The sequence below is a fragment of the Aricia agestis genome, chromosome Z (assembly GCF_905147365.1).
Source record: "Aricia agestis chromosome Z, ilAriAges1.1, whole genome shotgun sequence".
Taxonomy (NCBI): Eukaryota; Metazoa; Arthropoda; class Insecta; order Lepidoptera; family Lycaenidae; genus Aricia; species Aricia agestis.
Genome location: NC_056428.1, coordinates 15,209,361 through 15,230,972, shown reverse-complemented (window position 1 = coordinate 15,230,972; position 21,612 = coordinate 15,209,361). Strand labels below are relative to the sequence as shown.

The 21,612-nt window shown below is 33.9% G+C and overlaps 1 protein-coding gene across 1 annotated transcript; it reads left to right on the top strand.

The window, feature by feature from the left end:
- Positions 1 to 16,437: 16,437 nt before the first annotated feature.
- Positions 16,438 to 18,574, top strand: LOC121739335. Its single transcript, XM_042131729.1, has one exon. The coding sequence runs from the start codon at positions 16,504 to 16,506 to the stop codon at positions 18,478 to 18,480; it is 1,977 nt and encodes a 658-aa protein (XP_041987663.1). The 5' UTR covers positions 16,438 to 16,503; the 3' UTR covers positions 18,481 to 18,574.
- The last annotated feature ends 3,038 nt before the right edge of the window (positions 18,575 to 21,612 follow it).

The following is a 21,612-nucleotide window of genomic DNA, read 5'->3' as shown; positions in this document are numbered from 1 at the left end:
GTAGTTCCTGGGATAATTAGTGCGTTCAAGCAAACATACTCTTCAGGTTTATAATATTAAGTATAGATTTTTTTTCAATTATCGCTTGACAAACTCGAGTCTCGATCTAAGACTATGAAAAGTACCAATGACAGGCTCATTATAGGCTCATAAGTCATAATCATGGGACGATGTATGGTATAATAATATGGTAGTGATGATGATGATGAATGTAATTTGCATAGTAGCATATGCTTTCCGTTCTTAAAACAACGCCGACACTCCCAACCTTGTATCTATAAAGAATCAGGAGTTCTCTCAGCACCTTCCGAACCACGGTATACCAGGTATACCTCGGTGCAAAATCTTACTTGCTGGTAGCATATGCTTAGAATACTTCTCACGAAACCGAAGTCACCACATGTTTCCATTGGTATAGGTATGAAAAGTTTTAGCTTTTAACTACTTAATTTTTTATCAAAATCTAGTAAACTGAGCTAGTTATAATACTCGTATATAATTAAACGATTAAAATCACCCAGGTGGGATAGCACCGGTTTAATCGGATTAATTAAAAATTTCCTTTTTCGGTAACAAAAAGCCGGGTAATTATTGTAGGCCCACACTAAGGAGTCTCGTTTAGAAATTGCATCATTAACATTTTAATTGATCAATGGCAATTTCGAGTTGAAGAAAAAATAAGATTAAGAAGGAAAAATATGAACAGATTCAGGAATAAGATTTACTTCGATAAATCCGATAATTAAATCAGTTTAAAACCGTTTAAATGTGAACAAAACAATTTACACTTAGATCAAAATTAATTTAAACTAGAGATCGCCCAATGGTCGAAATTCGACCTTAGTTTCAAATATTCACTTTATCATTTTTTTTTCAACTCTTGTCTCTGGGACTCACCTGATCTCAGACTGGCCGTGTAAGCATGGTCTAATAGTATCTAAGATTAAATAAAAAAAACTATAATCCATTTTCAGTTTGTCACCTTGTTGTCAACAGACTTCAACCATAAATAAAGAGTATAGGCTTGTCACTCAAAAATCTGTCATTTTTCCTAGTGTGTGTGTTGTTGTGTGTGTAATGGTTTATTTGTTAAAAAAATGTATGATAAAAGCATAATTTCAAAATAATATTAGCTCGATGCACTCCTTCACCATATAAACTATAACTGTGCAAAATTTCATTCACATACGTTTCCCCGTTTTTCGTCAAAAGGGATACAAAGTTTTTGGCTCACGTGTTAATATATAGATTATTGATCGATAGTATAAAATAATATGGGTTTTATTTGAGTCCTATATAATAGTATTGCCATATAAAACAATAAGCAGTAGGCAAAGTTCAAACATACTAAATAGACCTACGAATAATAAAACTTTTATTATTCTTAGGAATAGACAGGACCTACTGTATATTTGACTTTCAAACATTTTTTGTAAAAAATATAATGTTGCTCAAACCCAAAATTGGGGTAATTAGAGCTAAAAACTTCAGAAGTCCCAACGTTTCTCATAATATACCATATTGTGATGTCTACGATTTTATATTTTAAAACATATTACCCACAATCATAATATTCATTATTCTGTCTATAAGCCACAACATTTTGAAGACATCCCACAAATTCTTGACAAAACAAGTTTTTGGGGGTCAACGATTAGAATAGAACTCAACTAAACCAGTTAGTTAACTAATGAAAACAACATCTGTCGTCGGCTATACCTCAGTTCTCAGTTATTTATGTGGAGTTCAAATTTAACTGACACTAAAAATAACGTGTCTTCGTTAAAGTGTCGACCGGATAAGATGACCCCTGATTATGAAAAACACTTAAATGCATATGTAGTCTGTAGAGGTGCATCGAATAATATTTTAATATTATTTTCAGGCTCCAATAAGATCTAAACTCTTTGGAGATTCATATCTAAACTAATAAAAAAAGAATCTGAATAAAAGTTTTTGTTTCCTAAAATTATTACAGGATAGAAGCCTGAAACCTAGAAGATGGCACAACGTAAAGTAGCTATTATAACTATTATTAACTTTTATTTTCTGATATAAGTATAATATAATATTATTTTGAGAACAGAATATACTTTGGAATATTCTGGAAAATTTTGTTTAAAAATTTAACTGTTTTACGGATGCCTTGCCAGTTGCCAGTAACAAACGAGATCTGACCGTCTTTCTTTCAAGCATCATTTTCTTAAACCAGTTATTTTGCAAAACCTCTCTGGATTAGAAATTGTCAAAAATTATTCTTTATTTATAATGTTAAGCTAATTATTGTGCAATATCTTATAAGGGAACATACCAGTAATTTGTCTTATTAGACAGTTCTAATCCAACCACAAAATAAAATTATTAATATTAACTAAAACCATGACTCTCTGTTTATGTGTTAGAAGAAACGGATGGACAGGGAGAAAACATTGTGTCACAGTGTGGATCATAGACATAATATATATATTATGTCTATGGTGTGGATCATAGACATAATATATACTGGATATTCTTCATTTTTAGGGGTCGGTACCCATTACCCAAAGGATATTACTGATACTTCGATGTCTGTCCGTCCGTCTGTCTGTCCGTCTGTCGGTCCGTCTGTCTGCCCGTCTGTTTGTCCGTCTGTCTGTCCGTATGTCTGTCCGTATGTCTGTCCGTATGTCTGTCCGTATGTCTGTCCGTATCTCTGTCCGTCTGTCCGTCTGTCTGTCCGTCTGTCTGTCTGGCTGTCTCCAGGCTGATTATTTTATTCTTAACAGTCGTCACATATCAGAAACGACAGAGGTCAAGTTACGTTGGCCTCGTGCTAACTCTTTGACAGGTTCATAAAACCAAACTAGAGTATTATTATCTTGTCCATTTGTCTAATTTGGAAATACAAGAGATCGCTCAATGGTCGAAATTCGACCTTAAATTTCATTATCTTCTTCTTTTAGCTCCCCGTTTAACGTATTGACTATTTCGGATTTAATAAAAAGAAAATCCATTTTAATTTGACAACAGACTTCAACCATAAACAAAAGTGTATAAGTAATTCGTATGTATAGGCTTGACATTCAAAAAGATGTAGTGTGCACATTGTAGTGTCAAATGTGTGTTATGTTTTATTTGTTATAAAAATGTATGATACTCGTATAAGCATAATTTTAAAATAATATAAGCTCGATGCACTCCTTCACCATATAAACTATAACTGTGCAAAATTTCATTCACAGGTATAACGTCCCGCATTTTTCGTCAAAAGGGATCAAAAGTTTTTCGCTCGCGTATTCTTATAAATAAAATTCTCGTGTCACAGTGTTAGTTACCGTACTTCTAAACGGCTTTATTTTTTTTTACCAAATTTTATATGAATATTCAGTAATCAGTAATCAGTAGGTAAGAGAATCGGCCACTGGCTACTTTTTATATTGATAAGTCCATATTTTGTTGAATAAATAATAGTAAATTATTAAAACTCGAGACTCACGGTGACCATTGTTTGTGTGACGGGAAGCGATTTACGTTGCCATGGTGACATACTTATTCAGTCACTTCAATAAAATAATACGGCCGAAATGCTTTATACGGCAAAACAACGTTGCCCGGATAGCTAGTAATATTATAATATTAGGTTGGGAAAAAGGTTTCTTCGCATTTTATATAAAAATTCAAAAGGTTTTTTTATAAAGTTTATTCACATAATATAAAGTTTATTCACAATTGACTAAAGTATATAGGTGCCATTTTGTTCGATAACTTTTTGCCATCTTGTTAGTAGGGACATAATAGTAATATGATCCCATTGCTATAAAAATTTTGGGGCTTCTGATGAAAAAACTGCGATAAGTGGTTTTGGCAGTCCTCTTGTGATGTCAACCTGACACTGCCTAAGGAATTCTGCAGCGACCGAAACAGATGGAAATCTGAAGGTGCAAGGTCAGGACAACACCTCCCAGCCAAACTCCCGTAATTTTTGCTGAGTGGCTAAAGATGTGTGAGGTCTAGCATTATCATGGTGAAAAACCACACCCCTTCTGTTGATTAATTCCGGCCGCTTACTCTCAACTTCTTGCTTTAATCACCTTGTTGCGAGTTAACCCGGGTTTCGCCAAAGTCTGTGAAGCCTGACCAGCCTTTGACCACGATTTTTTTCGCACGTTCTTGTCGTACGTGATCCACTTTTCATCACCAGTTACCAGCTTCTTCAAAAATGGTTCGGTTCGGTTTCATTACGTCGTAATAAAGAATCACAAATAAGTACACGGTTCATTAGGATTCCTTCAGTGAGGTCATGAGGCACCCAAATATCGAGCTTTTTTGTGTACCCAGCATTTTTCAAATGAGCCAAAACCTTTTTGTGGTCAATCCCCACAAATAAAAATATCGCATTTACCTAATTTGAATTTGGAATTGTCTTCTGTAAAATTAAAACTTTTTAATCAGCCAGATACAATTGGTACAGCCCAAAACATTTTATGACAAGTTCATACATATATAAGTACTATAATGCGAAATGACTTTTTCCCCAACCTAATATTATAATATTATGATAATAATCTATACTTATAAATTTATATTGTTTGTTTCTTTTTCTCTTCATTGCATTTTTATCTAATACTAGATGAACCGATGAACTTCGTATCACTTTCCTCATATTATACCTTGTCTGGACTTCCACAAACTTTACAATTTACAAGGCTAAATACTTATTTTGGTCAAATAGGTTCAGCCATTCTCAATTTTAGAGAGGCTAACAAAATGTAAAATTACATACTTATATTTTTTTATTTCATGGAAGAAAGATTAGTGTGGAAGAGTCACCAGGAAATGCATATATTATAATCTTTAATTATTACCTATCTATGGAAAATAAAACAAATTATTTAATTATTGTAAGTCGTAAAGATTTTATTATCTAACTTCTAATAATAGTGTCTCCCCCTGCTGCTTAAAAATTTCTTTATTAACCATCATTTATTAATAATAATTTGGTTGTAAAAGTTTTATTGCTTTTGTATTTATAAAGACATCAGGAATCTGTATATTTAAACGCGCGGGAACCGTATATTTTTCCGTCATAAAACTATCCGGTTTCCTTTTCCGGGACTAGTAATATTACTATGGTCATTTGAACGAAAAAATTGGTAGATGCTGTTTACTTTTTACAAGTTACGTCACCTCTTTTTTCTATCGATTTTATGTATACTTACCTTTTACTTTATTTTCTATTTCTTCTCTACCTTCCACTTTATTTTCTATTTCCACTTTACAAATAACTTTATTTTATACGTAATAAATTATAAAATAATTTATTAAGTATAAAATAAAGTAGTCATAGGGAAAGCATAAATTGGTATGCAAATAATTATCGCCATAAAATTTTAACTCCAGTAGTACCATTTAACCAGAATATAAAATTATATACCGCCGTAAATATGTACACAGGTTGTCTAGATTTAATTGAATATATAATATTTGCATTAAGTAACCATAAGACTAGAATCGTAACAACCTATAGCCTGTACAACCATCGTAATCCTAATTTTATGCTTCAAAGAGAGAGTCTGGTATATTAAATTTAAGTATAATTATTATTTAATGGGGTTCTTGGTAACATCCATAAGTACTTGTGTAAAGGTTTTTAGGTAGAAAACTATATCTAGGTTAATACCTAGATCTAATAACATTGTTCCTGGGAAAGCACGCATTTTTTAATAACTAACTTATTTATAGGTCGAACTACGTTGGCAGCAGCCCTTTGATTTTTGTTTAAAAATAATGGCGATGCCAACAATGCGATTTTCTCAGTATGAAAATTTAGTACTTAACTAGCTATTGCCCGCGACATCGTCCGCGGAACAAAGATGGATAGTCCGCTAACAAATATGAAAAAAGTAAAAATATAACCTCCTCCTTTTTGGAAGTCAGTTAAAAAGTAGCCCAAGTTACACCTTACGACATCAGCTATCTACCAAAAAAGTCCCGGCAAAATAGCTCCAGCCGTTTCAGAGATTAGCCGGAACAAACAGACAGACAGACATACATACAGACAAAAATTGTAAAAAATGCTGTTAAGGTGTATGTATCGTATATAGATTCATATGCATGTAGCAAAAAACGGTTCTTTCAACATTACAAACAGATTTATTTATATGTATAGATCTTTATAATGATTGTCACTTTAAGATTTCCACCCAATTCGTTTTTTCCACCCAAGGAGTTTCACTTTAAAAATAATTTTAAAAAAGTTTCACAAATAGTTTGTGACTTTAGCAACATGCCACAGTGCAGACTCCTATACAGTAGTCCAATTATACTATGCAGTTTAATCACTAATTACCATGCACAATAGATCTATAGCTCATAATAGGGCCCGCATGTGCCATGTGCCCTTTGTTTTAATATTAAAGGTTTTTTAAGGACAATGGGTTAAATTGTTGGCACCCCGTAGCTTCCTTTATGATTTAGCCTACTGGTGGGATGCGGGCACACGTGGGGCTATTGTGACCTACATAGGATATATTCAGATTGGAGAACAAAAATGGCGAAAGGACTAAATTTTATTCAAAATTCTAAAAATCTAGCATAATCTAAAATAAAACGCCGTTTAAATGTACTTACCTAATTTAAGCGGCGATGATGGCGATGTACACAATTTGAAAAAAAAAATCCTAAAAGTCAGAGTTAAAAAAAGATGTAGACAAATACGAATTCAGAGATAACAAAAAGTGCTATAAGTAATGACAAGTTAGCTTTATTTTGATAGAATCTTTCGGATTTTTTGGAGATTTTACGGAAATTTAATTTAGGATTATTGATAAGAATAAAAATGTAATAGAAATTAATTATTCGTAAAACATTTTATACCTTACTTGCTTAGTGTGACTCCAGTAGGAAGACTAGATTCTAATAAGAATTCATGAAGAAAATTCAATTAAGAATTGATTAGAATTCATAACTTTATGAATGTCTACAGAATGAGGTAGACCTACTGGTTAAAAATCTAACTTTATTTTTTATCACAAAAAGACAGACATTTTTAATTTCAAGCTACATGATTTAATGGAAAAAATGTAACCACCACGCCCTCCCTTGCAAGTAAGTGGTTCCATCTAGAGTCTAGACGATCAATAATTGTATTGTGCAATATCATTGAACAATATTATTGATCATTTTTTTGACAAAAGGGTTGCAAAGCGGGCGTTCAATATTAGTTATTACCCCTATACGGTCAATAATTTTGCACAATACGTGATATTGTGCAATAAAATTGATTTCTAGGTCAGGGGTCACCAAATGGCGGATCGCGGTCCTCATCCGGCCCGCCGACCCATTGTGTGCGAACCATAAAGTTAATATACCTAGCGGAATAGAGCTGTCAAACGTAACCAAACTTGGTTTTCATCTGTGTGAAAAATATGTGTACGTATACACTTACACAAGCATGCTTGAACATGAATACTATGAAATTCAATTGTCAACGTGCGGCACGTGCCGACTGGACGTCAAAAAAAGAGTGCTGCTGTGCACAAAAAGTGTCTACGATCTCCCTAAAGATATAAGATAAATTTCGTTCTCGACTTACTGATGACTGATGAGCATCTCCAGGATTTAATATCAATAAGCTTGCACCAATTTCACTCCAAACATGAGAGAGATTCGCTACAAAAAGGTAAAAGCTCATTGATATGTTTAATAATATTTTTTTATAAAATGTGTGGACCACGAAGGTCAATTCATGTCTTAAAATTTACCCCGAGCGAAACTAACTGGTGACCCCTGTTCTAGGTAAACACAACGATATCCTCAATTCGATTTAACTGGAATTTAAGAATTCAAGTCAATTGTATCTACTGGAACGAGTATAATTATTAATTACACATCAATACGACTGCGTGTTTTTACACCACCATAGAAGACGTAAGTGGATGAAGTGGGTAACTTTTCTCTCACTTTTTTGGTAAAAAGTGGGACCAGTGCGAGTTTCTTACGCCGGTTCTTCTCGCCGGGGTAGTTCCCGAACCGGTGGTAGGCATTAGGTAGACATTCTGAAAAAAAATTCAAATTTACTCAAAAATAAAACATTTGTTATTTTTTATTTTATTTTTAACTAACATTTTATAACATGAGAGCTGCAATTATTTATTTTATTTTTTTATAATTTAAACAAACTATGTAATTAACCTACTTCATGTAGCTAATATATTATATGGCTATAAATAAATCCACATTTTTATTTCAAAGCCCAAAGCCTCCTTTATGCAAAAAACGTCAATTTTCAAATAGTTAGGGTGGGTTGCACCACTTGCACCAGAGGCGTTGTTATAGTTAAGGTTAAGGTTATATTATGGCGTCCATTATTAACTTTAACCAGAGATTTAACAGTGAATTTGACATTTTGTTATAAAAAAAAAATGTTATGGTTAATGTTATATGTAGTTAAAGTTGGTGCAACACACTCTTAGTTACCCACTTCATACACTTACGTCCACACTCCACAATCAGTGATTAATCGTAGTTTTATTGTAATTACCAGCAAACAAAGACACTAACTAGAATCGTAATGATTCAGAGTTATGTACAGTTGGACATACCGTGGCTAAACGCGATGGTGTGTTCCACTTGGCTATGAGAACGAGCGGTTGATTCCTTATGTTACTTCCTTGCGCCTTTGGGTCAATCGAGGCCGCAACGCGACGCGTAGATGCTTTTCTAAATTTGTATGGATTTCACAGATTTGCAAGATGCGAATTCACAGTTATGTGTTGGAGCCCTTAGTCGTAACTTGCAAACTACACGGATGCTGGATAGGCTGAAAATATCAAGGTAAAAGTTTGTCATACTTTATATTAAGGCCTCTAATAATAATTCATTCTTTAGCCATTATCTACATTCTACATAGAACGCTAGTTGAAAAAACTCATCCAGCCACTAATGTATTCATTCAAAAAAATTTTATAAATAGCTTGCAAAAAACTGCTTTTGCTACTTTATTAAAAGCATTTTTACAAAAGAAAATGACGATAGACTTATAGGTAAAAGCCGAGCTTTCTGAGAGGTCGCGTCGTTTTTCTGCGTGGTAATAATCTATAAGACATTTTTTTAATATATTAATAGTAACCAAACCAAAAATTACCGTACTATATTAAAGCAAAAATCAATACCTAGGCGTAACAGTTTTTCAGTAGAGTGTACCACAAAAGTGCTTAGGTTGGGGATATACTAAGGCTCGCTTCGCTCGTCCTGATATATATTTTGTTATATTATTATGATGAACTTTATTATAAAATTAAACATTCTAATTTTTTTTTCAATAAATATAAAAATAGTGTAGCCCCATTTTATTTTAATTTTTGTAAATTATTAAACGAAGTAGCCCCAATCGGAACAAACCCGCGGCATCGTTTAATCTCGTGAGTCACATAGTTTCCCGACGGACCGCTCTTTCCACCGACCACACTCGTTATTACTGTTTATTATAATTATTTACTGTATTCAGTTTTGATCAAATTTGCTATAAAAATACTTTGAGTTCCGGAACACTAAGTAGTCTTTATTCCGGAGAAAATTACGGTTCTTAAGCAAAAGGCAGTTCCAACTTCCAGGCAATGTCTACTCCCAAATTCTAATATAAGTAATAGTAAAATGTATGTCCGTTTGTCTGTATACAATTAAACGTCTGGACTGATTTGGATTGTCAGCACACTTTGAGTCCTTGAAAACTTAGAGCAACGGCTCGGCAATGATGATGATTGTAATTAAGGTCGGAACACACTGATAATAATATTCGAATCAATATTCGAAAAGCTGTTGAGTCCCGTGGCTCTTTTGTTTTCGACATTATAAAAGAACTTTATTATACCCGTTTGAAACAATAGGCCGAATAACGTTAATGTAAGGGCGTATGCATAATGAAAGCAATGAAAGAACCACGGTAATAATGGTACTTACTATTATTACTTGTGTTTTTTTTTAATTTTTATATTACTAGGTTTTTTTGTATATAATATGACGTTATTTAAATATAATTTGTACAGAATTTGAAAGTCATTTAAACTTTTTTTTAGACATTCTTCATTTTATTATACAATTTATATTTTTTAGACAATATTTGTAGAAAAACAGGATATAAATAATTGAATTAGAGATTTTTTTTTCTAAACTAAATTAAATCCTTCAAAGTAGTATTACACGTAAAGTAGGTAGTAAGTGTATTGTATTTAGTATACTGTACTATAACGTAATTTTTTTAGAAGTTTACAAGTTACAAAATTATAGAATTATTATTACTTCATTTACTAGAATACCATTATGAACCAACCCCGCGTCAACTTGAAAACAAACGCTATTTTTAACGAACAACGAAAAAACTACCCCATCTAACCCTTGCACTGTTTTTCATACATCATACTGCTCGCTCCGTTGACTTATTTGCATACCGTACCGTTAATTCAATCCCAAACTTTTTTTCTAGGAAGTTTAATCGAAAAAAAATCGTATTTAGGGTAAAGTTTTTTGCCATCTTAAAAAAATCATTGTCATACTAGAAGCTTCCAGTTTTTTTTGTTGGACATCTGTTCCTTGTGTTTCGTTAATATTTGATAAAGCATTTAAATTTGCATACGTTTTATATTATGAAACATCTGCCGTGGTCGCCGTTTATTAAATATTATGTAAGAATAATAATTAATTATTATTGGACTAAAATCGTGCGGCTGCCCTGAATCCTGACTCATGGCGTTGCCGCGTTGTGGTGTTACAAAAACAAAAAGACGGACGTATTCAACAAAAAATTATAACTAATTACATAACTATGTTTTAGAGCTTTAATTACATTTTTAGAAATTTTGCTTGGGGAGATACTGGAATTTCTTTACGGCGCGGCTAAAATGGTCGCTTTGGAGAATCATAATATTATTATTCCATTCCAAAAAATGAATCATAATATAAGGATTCATAATAGGTACATATTAATAATATGTACCTAATTGACCTATTATGAATCCTAATAATTATTATGATTCATTTTTTTAAATCGCAAAATGGTCACTCTGCTTGCAATTCATGTCTAGTAATTCGAACTATATTTTGTACTAATTTGACATTCGTCAGTTTGACAGTTATGGCAATTCGTTTTCTGGATTGATTTGAGAGGAATTGCAAAATGTGACCATTAAATAAGTCCGCTGATGACTTTCTACAAACCTGAAATTAAAATCAATAAGTATTATGTTTATGACATTACATAAAAATTCTAAAAAGTATATTTTTCCTTTTTTCTCTGGGATTTCTCATTAATAATGATTAATGACTAAAGTAATGTTTAATATTTTCCTCTAATTTAAATAAAAAACCAAGATCCTGGCCGGTGACAGATGTAAGTTGCACAGATTAAAAAGAAACATTGTGTTCCAAATTTGAATATCTTTGCTTCCGAATTCACAGCGGCCATCTTGGAATATTTGCATATGGAACGTGGGAACCGATTTAACCACCAAATATCTTCGATTGATTTTTATGTTAATATATTTAAAATATATTCATAGATTTTGGATTTCAGATCACCGAGAACTTATTGTTAATATGTAGATTAGAAGTAGCTAGTATTACTTGTAACATGAAAGGTTATTTTTAAGTACATGAGAAATAGATTGGTTTTGGTTACCCAATTTAAGTAGCTAATGGTAAAGTACAGGTAAAATTTCAACTTGCTTTTGTACTTTGCAGCAATAAAATAAAATGATTGCCAACTGGTTTAAATATCCGTTCAATCAAATAGCTAGCCCTTTGACTGAACAACGTCATTCAGTCGTTGACTGCAACGTTCAACTGTAGCTGTAGTAGCTAGATGACGCTTGACCAAGTACCAACTGGTTAAATGGTATATACCATATTAGTACAACCAGCTAATGCTTAGTGTTATTATTACACAAGCGTAAAGATAACAAGCAGATTAATTGTATTCTAACTCATTTTAAACACAGTTGCAATAAATTACCTTGGTGATGCATTTCATAATCCCGTAATTTCTCCTCGAATATTAGTTTAAATTTTGATTCACTCGTATGTGCTCACATAATTTCTGTCTCTTTAATAATACTTACTTGTATCGTATATTTACGAAAAATATCTTAATACAACCACAAAACACCGGTTAGTTGACGCCATATTGTAAACAAAACGCACGTAGCGCCGGGGTGGTGAACGCTGAACTAATTCAATCAAACGGCGGCTTTTGAATCAGCTGTAGTGTTAAACGTTTTGAGCGACTAAAATATTCAATTTAAAAGCTAGACGTGTGATTGAATGACGTTGTTCAGTCAAGGGCTAGCTGTTTGATGGAACGGCTATTTAAACCAGTTGGCTGCGACATCTATACATCTATACATATAAATAAAATTCGAGTGTCTGTTTGTAATATTGAAATAACCATTTTTTACTACATGCATATGAATGTTCATACGGTACATATACCCAAATAGCAATTTTTACAATTTTTGTTTGTCTGTATGTCTGTCTGTTTGTTCCGGCTAATCTCTGAAACGGCTGGACCGATTTTGACCGATCAAAACGCTCAAAATGCCTCCTATTTTGATCGTTTTGATCGTTTGTTCGTATCGTCAAATGGAACGCGGGAAAATATGTGTCTGACTTCGGACTATCTGCAAAGATGTCTCTTGTAACTTGTTATACAAAATAAGATGTTTTATAGAAAAATATGTTTTCAGTCAGATTAATAAATAAGTCAAATTTCATGATTTTATGTAACTTCAATATATTATCAGACCGACCATGTTCTCGAAACAGGTATGCTGCCCCCCCTAGCTAAAATCCTGGGTACGCCCATGTATTCTAGTACAGCTTATTTCTAAATTATATTTATTAAATTAGCTCGCTACGTTAATATTATTATTTATCATTCATTCATGCTACACTCATTCTTTGCATCTATAAAAGATAGAACAACCGTATTATTGACAAACCTATACAAAAGTTACTGAATTCGAGCTAGTCATCCATTGAATTTTTTTGGCAAAACAATTTACTCCGATTATGTGATTTCAAATACTCCACCCACATGGAACTCCCTGTGTATCGCCAAATCGCCCTACGAATCAATCGCGACATCGCTCCATGATTGGTTACCACACATCCCCTATGACAATAACCAGTGTACCCTGACCCGCGAGTTCGGTAGCCACCTCCGAAGTTGTATGGACAATTTAAAGCGGTACAAACGAGGGGAGGCCAAGGTAAGTTGGTACCATGTGTTGCAATAAAATTTTTATTTTTCCCCGTTTCCCCTATTTCGGCATCTCTCGGGGGAGGTCGTCCAATCAAATTAAATCCGCGATTGACGTTTCACCGTTTGAATTTGGAACTTTTATTGTAATTACTCGGTTAACCGCGTTTTGATGTACTTACGTTTTTCGGTTTTTTCAATAAATTATTGTGTTAAAATAATTGATTCATACACAGATGGCGGACCTATACGATTTGGTCGGATTATGATTACAATCAATATTACAATCAATATTTTTGTACATTAGAACTTAATACATAAAATCAAGCGAGCAAAGTGATCAATTGATAGATTAAGCCCCAATTTCACCAACGACTGTTAAAGTTAACGCCGGAATTAGTATGACGTTACCTCTTTCGATTTTCATATGAATGAAAGAGAAGACATTACATTTTAACAAGCTGTTAACACTAACAGACGATGGTGAAATTGGGGCTTAGTATCCGTCGCCTATTTAACCAGAGTTACAATACGTGGACTTCGGATGAGGATAATTTGACAGAACTGGGCACTTAGTCAAGTTGCACTCGATTGTTTCAAGTCAAAGTTAGACATTAAAATGTAGAAGGATCCATTTAATATTGTTATGATTTATGATTTATGCATTGCTAAGTAACATGCATGCGATTCGTAATATCGACTTCGCTATTGAAGTTATCGAATACAACTTAACTAAGTACCTTGAACTCAGATATAAAAAGAATTTAAATCCTATAACTTCTATAAGACGGTATTGTGTAAAATCTGGTTCATCACATGCTACATGTGGCGTTACTATACTCGTCATGTATCACACAAAATTCAACCTTATGATAGCGGAATAGGGTTCAAAATCGAAACTCCACGTTTGCTCTACTTGTTTCACCACAAGGATGTGCGTTTTCAAAGCGTTTATTGTTGAATTTAAAGTTCTTAAGATTTCACATCTCATGAAAATGTTTGTATGGATGTGTGTTTGTATGTATGTATGTATGACTGGTATTTCCATCATAGTAACTATAATCCACACTACAGATCTTGAATATTTGTATCGAAATTCATTCCTGTACCTCCTATTTTACTCCAACAAACTTTTTGGAGTCCATTTAGAATTCAGAACGCTTCTTACGACATTGGTTTGACATTATGAGAGTACCATTTTGTACTTTCATTATACCGAAACTACATCAAAACTTTATTATAAGATTGTTTACCAGAATCAACCTTAAATGGATAAATAGAAGGAAGAGACGAAAATTGTGGAAAGTATATTGAAAAGTTATAACTTATCAGAATCGAGATATTATTTGGTAAATATTAGGTACGATTTATATGGCTCTATCTAAAATGATTATAAAATTGATTCAGAACAGCTTTATTCATCACTCGACCATATTCAGGGCCAGGAGTCCCAAGGCACAGTGTGTTTGGGCTCCTGTCTCCCACATTGCAAGGCTATAGCCTATAATGTAATATGTCATATCTTTAATTTTATTTTATTTACTCAATGTACTTGTTTGTGGGAGAAATACACATATTTTATTATTATTATTATAGTTTAAAGAAAGGCTTGAAAAAGAAAGCTGGACAGGTGTTGATGATGATCGTGATAATCAACTTGACCCTAACATATGATTTCAACCGCCTCATCAAAATTATTCCCTAGAAAACATCACCATAGAGCGAGGAAAGTGAGAGACACGTCAAACGGTATAAGATAGAAAAGTATACTCTAGACACGTCAAACGGTATGGAAAAGGAAGTGGAGGAAAGTGAGAGACACGTCAAACGGTATAAGATAGAAAAGTATACTCTAGACACGTCAAACGGTATAAGATAGAAAAGTATACTTCTACTTTAAGAGAAATTGCAATTCATATGCAAATATGTATATTTTAATATCTACCTACGTTATTTGGTAGGGTTATGGCTTGTATGGCCCAATTCACTATCAAGTTAATGTTGGGCGTAATTTGTCGGCTGGACCCGACAAAATCAAATTACATTGGCTCATAAATCAATAATGAATTCTAAAATTCATACTTGTGAAAGCACTAGTGGGCAAAACTTTTGTAACGAATGGTCTTTATTGTAGAAGCTTCATCTTTACAGATACGATAATAGTGCAGGTAAAATAAACGAATTTGAAAAAGAAGATCCAATGGCATGCCACCTCTACCCTTCACAGCTCTACTCACAACCGGTCAAACCGAAACTTAATATCACGTTTAATTTGGGCACCTATGATAAGGGCAGCTCCCTACCTCGAACCCTTTACTTAATCGTGTGCTGGCATTCCTTTTTGTTCTATTTTATGGTATGACGTTGCTATAGTGGCGTTTTGATAGTAGCGTTATTTTACCCTGTAGTATGGCGTTATTTATTAATGCTAGAACATTTGTAAGATATTGTCTGATAGGCTCTTGCTCGAATTGACTAAAATGTTTTGTGTTTTTATAGGTATTTGTTTATATATTTAGGTCATGTAATTACGGATGCAAATGTGTCTGTTGATCTGTTACACCTTAATGCTTAAAACTCTCAATCGACTTGATGACATTTAGTACGGAAATGCTTTGAGTAAGGGCGAAGCCAAGCGAGCGTAATTTGTGAGTTATGAGTCGTAGAATTTCGGTTCGGCAGAACTCTACTGCATTCAGTTTCATACAAAAGTCCCTGTTCCGTTTGTTGTCCCACTCGTGTCAATCATCACACGAGCGTTGTGAGTCATGATTTGTATGAAAAGATAGGTATTTACGCGGCAGAAATTCTACGACTCACAAGTCACAACTCACAAATTACGCTCGTTTGGTTTCACCCTAATACGGACTCAGACGCTTGTAATAACTGATTTAAAATAATACCATCTGTACTAAGCATGTTGTAAGTAATAACTTTACTTTTTAAATTTTTGTTAGGTAAGTACTTAAAAACATGTTTTTCTAAGCCTAACAAATTTTTGATTTTAAGTCTATTCTTTAACTTTGAATAATAGGGTCCCGTTTTTACCCTTTGGATGCCCGAACCCTAAAAAAGGCAAAAAAGTAGACGCTAATCTATAGTTTTTTAGTCTTTTGGTAGTTTGTCAGAAACGTCAGAATGATGGAAAAATTTGAAGTAAAATTGTGTGCCATAAAATAATCAGAAAACATTATACTTAAAAAGAAAGTAAAATGTAATAAAACATAAAATCCAATCGTAAATTATAATAATGTCTGTTGAAGTGGTTAAAAATGTCGAGTGAATTTATCCATAACTTCCTTAATAAAATCCATCCCAACTCTGCTGAACGGCACTCTGACAGTTCCGACTTTGAGATACCATCCAAATATTTCAGAGTTGCAGCTAAAATAGCAATACATACAACTAAGGCTAAAAGAGAAAACAAGAAAATGAAAAAGGGAGATATCGGAGTATGTAACGAACATGTCAGGACTCAGTATTGGAATAGTGAAAATAATCCATTAGACATGCCTAAATCTTTTGAAAGACGAAGTAGAAAACACAAATGCATGGAAGCCAATGAATGCAGTAACGACCTTTCGTTGTACATTAGTGAGACACCTAGTAATCATTATGTGAAAAGAAGTCACGGTGAAATTGATATAATTCGTGATTTGAGTAACGTAAACCATGAAAAGCCAGAAAAACTGGTATGCAGTTCGGAAGAAACAGAAGTTGTAAATCCAAGTAATAACAGTAACAGACACAATAAATGCACAAATAGCAATGGCTTAGATAAGTTCAAAATATGTAAATCTCAAGCAGATAGATCTGGCATCGTACAGCAAAAGAATCGCGGCAAATTGGTTTGGCATCCGAAGAAGGTTAAAAAAGTTGGCAAGGATCATGGAAGTTACACTATCCGGCCAATCTATGTAATTGAAAGAATAGAACATAACAACAAAAGTGTCACATCCAGTGAAGAAGAAACTTCAGCGCAAACTGCCGCACTTTGCATCAGTAGTCGTAGTATTTCATTTGCTGAGTCGGAGCAAGAAATATTTAAAAGAAGCTACCGTGTGCTGTCATCCGCAGTATCAAAGCAAAATGATGTCCCAAACAAGTCCATCAATAAAGAAAACAATGGAAGCGATAGCACCAAAAGTGCACAATATAATTTAAAAAGAAATTTAAGTACACCAGATCATATGTCACCGACGTATAAATCAAAATCCGTGTTAACTGATCTCAAAACAACAAGCAAACTTACTTCGAGCTCATCAGCATTTTGGAATTTCTTGTCAGATAAAGTACACAGGAAACGAAAAATGTGCCCATGTGATGCTCATATTTCATGCATACAAGACATTTTAGAAAATAGTAAACCAGTACCAGACATACAAAAGTCAACAAATGAAACAACTCTTTCGGATGTTAAAATAAGTAAAATAAATCAAACTGAGTTTCTAGGAAGAGATAAAGATTGTCAGTGTGACTATGGACCTACTAAGCTTGAAATTCTTAGTGATATAAATAAATCAGAAATTAAGGAACCTAGGGAACTTAATAAAACCAAAAGTCAAAGAAAACATGAAGCCATTGCAAAGGCTTTATCAGAAAAATATAACGGGGAAATACTATGTATTCACAGCCCTCCATGTGTCCTTTTAAATGGGTGTTTAAATATGGGTTCAAAACAATCAGGCCACTCACAGTTTTGGCCAGTAATGACTAAACGCAGAGTCGCTTTTGGTCATAAGAGTAAGAAGGTAAAGCGATCTAAGGAGAAATATGAGCAGTGTACATATCAACCTTCGTTTACGAAACTAGGAGAGTGTCTTCCAGAATTTAAGATAGAAAATAAACAAGCCAAGCGCTCTCCTTGTCAAGTATTCCATTTCCATGGAGCAAAAAGCTTTAAAATGAAAAATCCAAAGAAAGAAGCAAGAGACAGTTTAAATATTTTGAAAGATGTGAATTCATCTGAGCAAAATATGAACACAAAAATACCCGTGTGCTCAAAAGTATACGTTGTTGTTAATACTAACGAGAATAGCAGTGCTAGGGCAATTTGTACTCATAAACCACCATGTCTGATGATACCTAGATGTTTAGCGAGATTTATAACCAATAACTATGTCCAAGTGAGCTCAGTACCAGACTGCACCCATGTACCTTACTGTGAGAAGATCCCAGCGTGTTTTGGACAGAGAGTTAAAAATGATACAAGATCTAAACATTCGAAATCAGCGTGCCGTATAGTTTAATAAGAATGAAGAAGCATGTAAACTAAATTTTATATTATTTCAGTCCCACTATAACATTTGCCCAGTCATGTCTAGAAAAACCAGTACATAAACAATAATTATTATATCTGTTTATGAACATCAATTAATGTATTCTTATATTGTTCAATATCTTTATTACAAAGTAAGATAATAAAGCACCTTATTTTCCTACCTATGTCTCTCTTGTAAATCTCAGGATATTATTTCAAATGCAAATTTGTGTCTGTCCTGACTGTTTTTCTATCAGTCTGCCTTCACGCTTAAACCGTAAGCTCGGTTTTTAGGGTTCCATACCCAAATAGTAAAAACGGGACCCTATTACTAAGACTTCATTGTCTGTCCGTCTGACCGTCTGTACGTCTGTCCGTCTGTCTGTCTGCCTCCAGGCTGTATCTCAAGAACGGTAATAGCTAGAGAATTGAAATTACCACAGATTATGTTTATCTATTGCTACCAACCATGACAACAAATACTAAGAACAAAATAAAATAAATATTTATTTAATTCATTTTTTGCTCCTTTATTTATAAATAATGGCAACAGGTAGATACTTGAATTTTTCTCAAGGTCCTTAGTTATATGTGTCCTTTAATATTTACTAAATTAACTATAATATTAAAATAAAACAAAAAATTAAGGGGACTCCCATACAAAAAACACAAATGCAGCACTTAACGCTAACGACGCGCAGCGCAGACGTGCGTCACGGATAGTCTGTCGTCCGCTCTGCGCCTAAATGTTGTAATTCTGTGAGTGCCAGGAAAGGGCAGGATAGTTTTATAGCGAGTAAATACATATACGGTTACCACGCGAGAAACGAACTGGGGCATCATCTAGGAACACATATTATTGAACTGTATTTCCTTGTTTTAGTACTCACTACACAACATAAGCCTCTCATTCTTAGTTCAGATCTAATCAAGTACCTTAATAAACGTGTTTTAATATGAACATTATCATACATTGTATGATGTATTTGCAGGTTCATAACAAAAACATCATTAATTACACATTGTACGGTTGACAACTTATGATTTTAATTATATCTTATAATAACATTATGGCTCTGTTACAAAGTAAATAGGTTTTAACTTTTAAGTAAGGCGATGCAGGTATTTTACTTATATTAATGTACTAGCTGTTGCTCGCGACTTCGTCCGCGTGGACTTTAGTTTATAGTAATTGCGTTCCCGTATATCGATTGAATAGTTTTTCCGAGACTCAAAGTATCTCCATACCAAATTTCAGCAAAATCGATCTAGCCGTTTACGCGTGATGTCGTGACCAAGGAATATATGGATTAATTTTTACGGTTCCGTACTTACCCATAGGGTAATTAAAAAAACCCCCGCCAAACAACTTTAAAAAGTAATGAAATAATATATTTTACTGACTTTAAGTTTAAATAATTCCTAAGTGTAAAGTGATATTCTAGTCCATAATTGTTGTCACGGTGTGTGGGGGGACCGCCAACAGTGTCTTTTGCATTTTGTATCGCCATGTCACCGATTGTCTCGATACTACCTATAATGTTTTGTGAAATCAAACATCTACATTAGCGGTCCCCCGACACACCTTGACAACAATTATGGACTAAAATATCACTTTACACTTAGGAATTATTTAAACTTAAAGTCAGTAAAATATATTATTTCATTACTTTTTAAAGTTGTTTGGCGGGGTTTTTTTTTAAATTTCTTAATTTTATTTCATGCTTTTTAAACTTGTGTTGGTTATAGTGCAAAATAATTCCTATTAACAGGATCATATTATATGAATGAATACCAATATACCAATGAATACCATCTAGGAATGTCCTTTTGGATGAGGCCGTCACGCGTCAATATGAGTCCAAACATGAAACCTCCACTTTGGGTTCCTATAGAACCCAGGTGATGCTGCAGCAGCAGCATGCAAAAAATTATTGGTTATCTACGTCTTACTAGTTGTCGTAATTAAAATGAGCCCAAACACGAAACCATTACTCTAAGTTGGTGAGGAGTTGGGTATCCTATTCATTACCAGGTGATGCTGCAGCACCAGGTCAACTTTCCATTAATGTGTAAATATTCATGAATGTCACGACCTAGAATGCAATAAAGCCCACCAAACGACTACAAGTTGTTAATCGGCCCTTCACGAACCAGATGAACTGCGATTTTTCAGCACGGAGCAGGCTGATGATGATGAACTATAGCTAAGAACACTCTCAATTAAGTCAGCTTTCAAACAAAAAAAACTAGATCAAAATCGGTCCACCCGTTTGGATGCTACGATGCCACAGACAGACAGACAGACCGACAGACAGACACGTCAAACTTATAACACCCCTCTTTTTTGTCGGGGGTTAAACACCCCACTTTTTTGTCGGGGGTTAAAAATGGGACCCTATTACTAAGACTTCGATGTTTGTCTGTCCGTCTGTCTATCCGTCTGTCTGTCCGTCTGTCTGTCCGTCTGTCTGTCCGTCTGTCTCCAGGCTGTATCTCAAAAACCGCTGTAGCTAGATTTCTGAAATTTTCACAGATTGTGTATATCTGTTGCTGCTCGCGCATAAAACAACAAATACTAAAAACAAAATGATTTGAATATTTAAGGTCTCCCATACAACTAACGTAAGTATTATTTTTTTTAATTTTTTGCTCGACATCAGTAATGGCAATAGGTAGACACTTTTATATTTTAATAATTTATAATTAAATAAATTGAATAATTAGGGGGGCGGAAAGGGGGGGGGGGGGGGCTTCCATACAAAAAAAACATTTTTTTGTCTATTTTTGCTCAATACTGGTACGGAACCTTTTGTGCACGAGTCCGACTCGCACTTGGCCGATTATTATATTTTAGACTAGATGACAAAATTCGTTTATCGCACATGAACCGTACATTTTTCCGGAATAAACAGTATTCTATTTCCTTTCCCAGGACGCAAAATATCTCCAATCTTCCTATCCTGCAAAATTGGCTCAGCGGTTTGGGTGTTCAAAGTTAACAGACCGACAACTAAATATACACACTTAAATATATAATTATAATATTGGTACGGATCTTTTTCTCGCGGCATTACTGGCCTTAATATAGCTGGAATCTTATTTAATAGTGGCAAATCAA

Coding starts and splice junctions, on each gene's coding strand:
- LOC121739335 (XM_042131729.1), top strand. CDS start 16,504: ATGTCGAGTGAATTTATCCATAACTTCCTTAATAAAATCCATCCCAAC.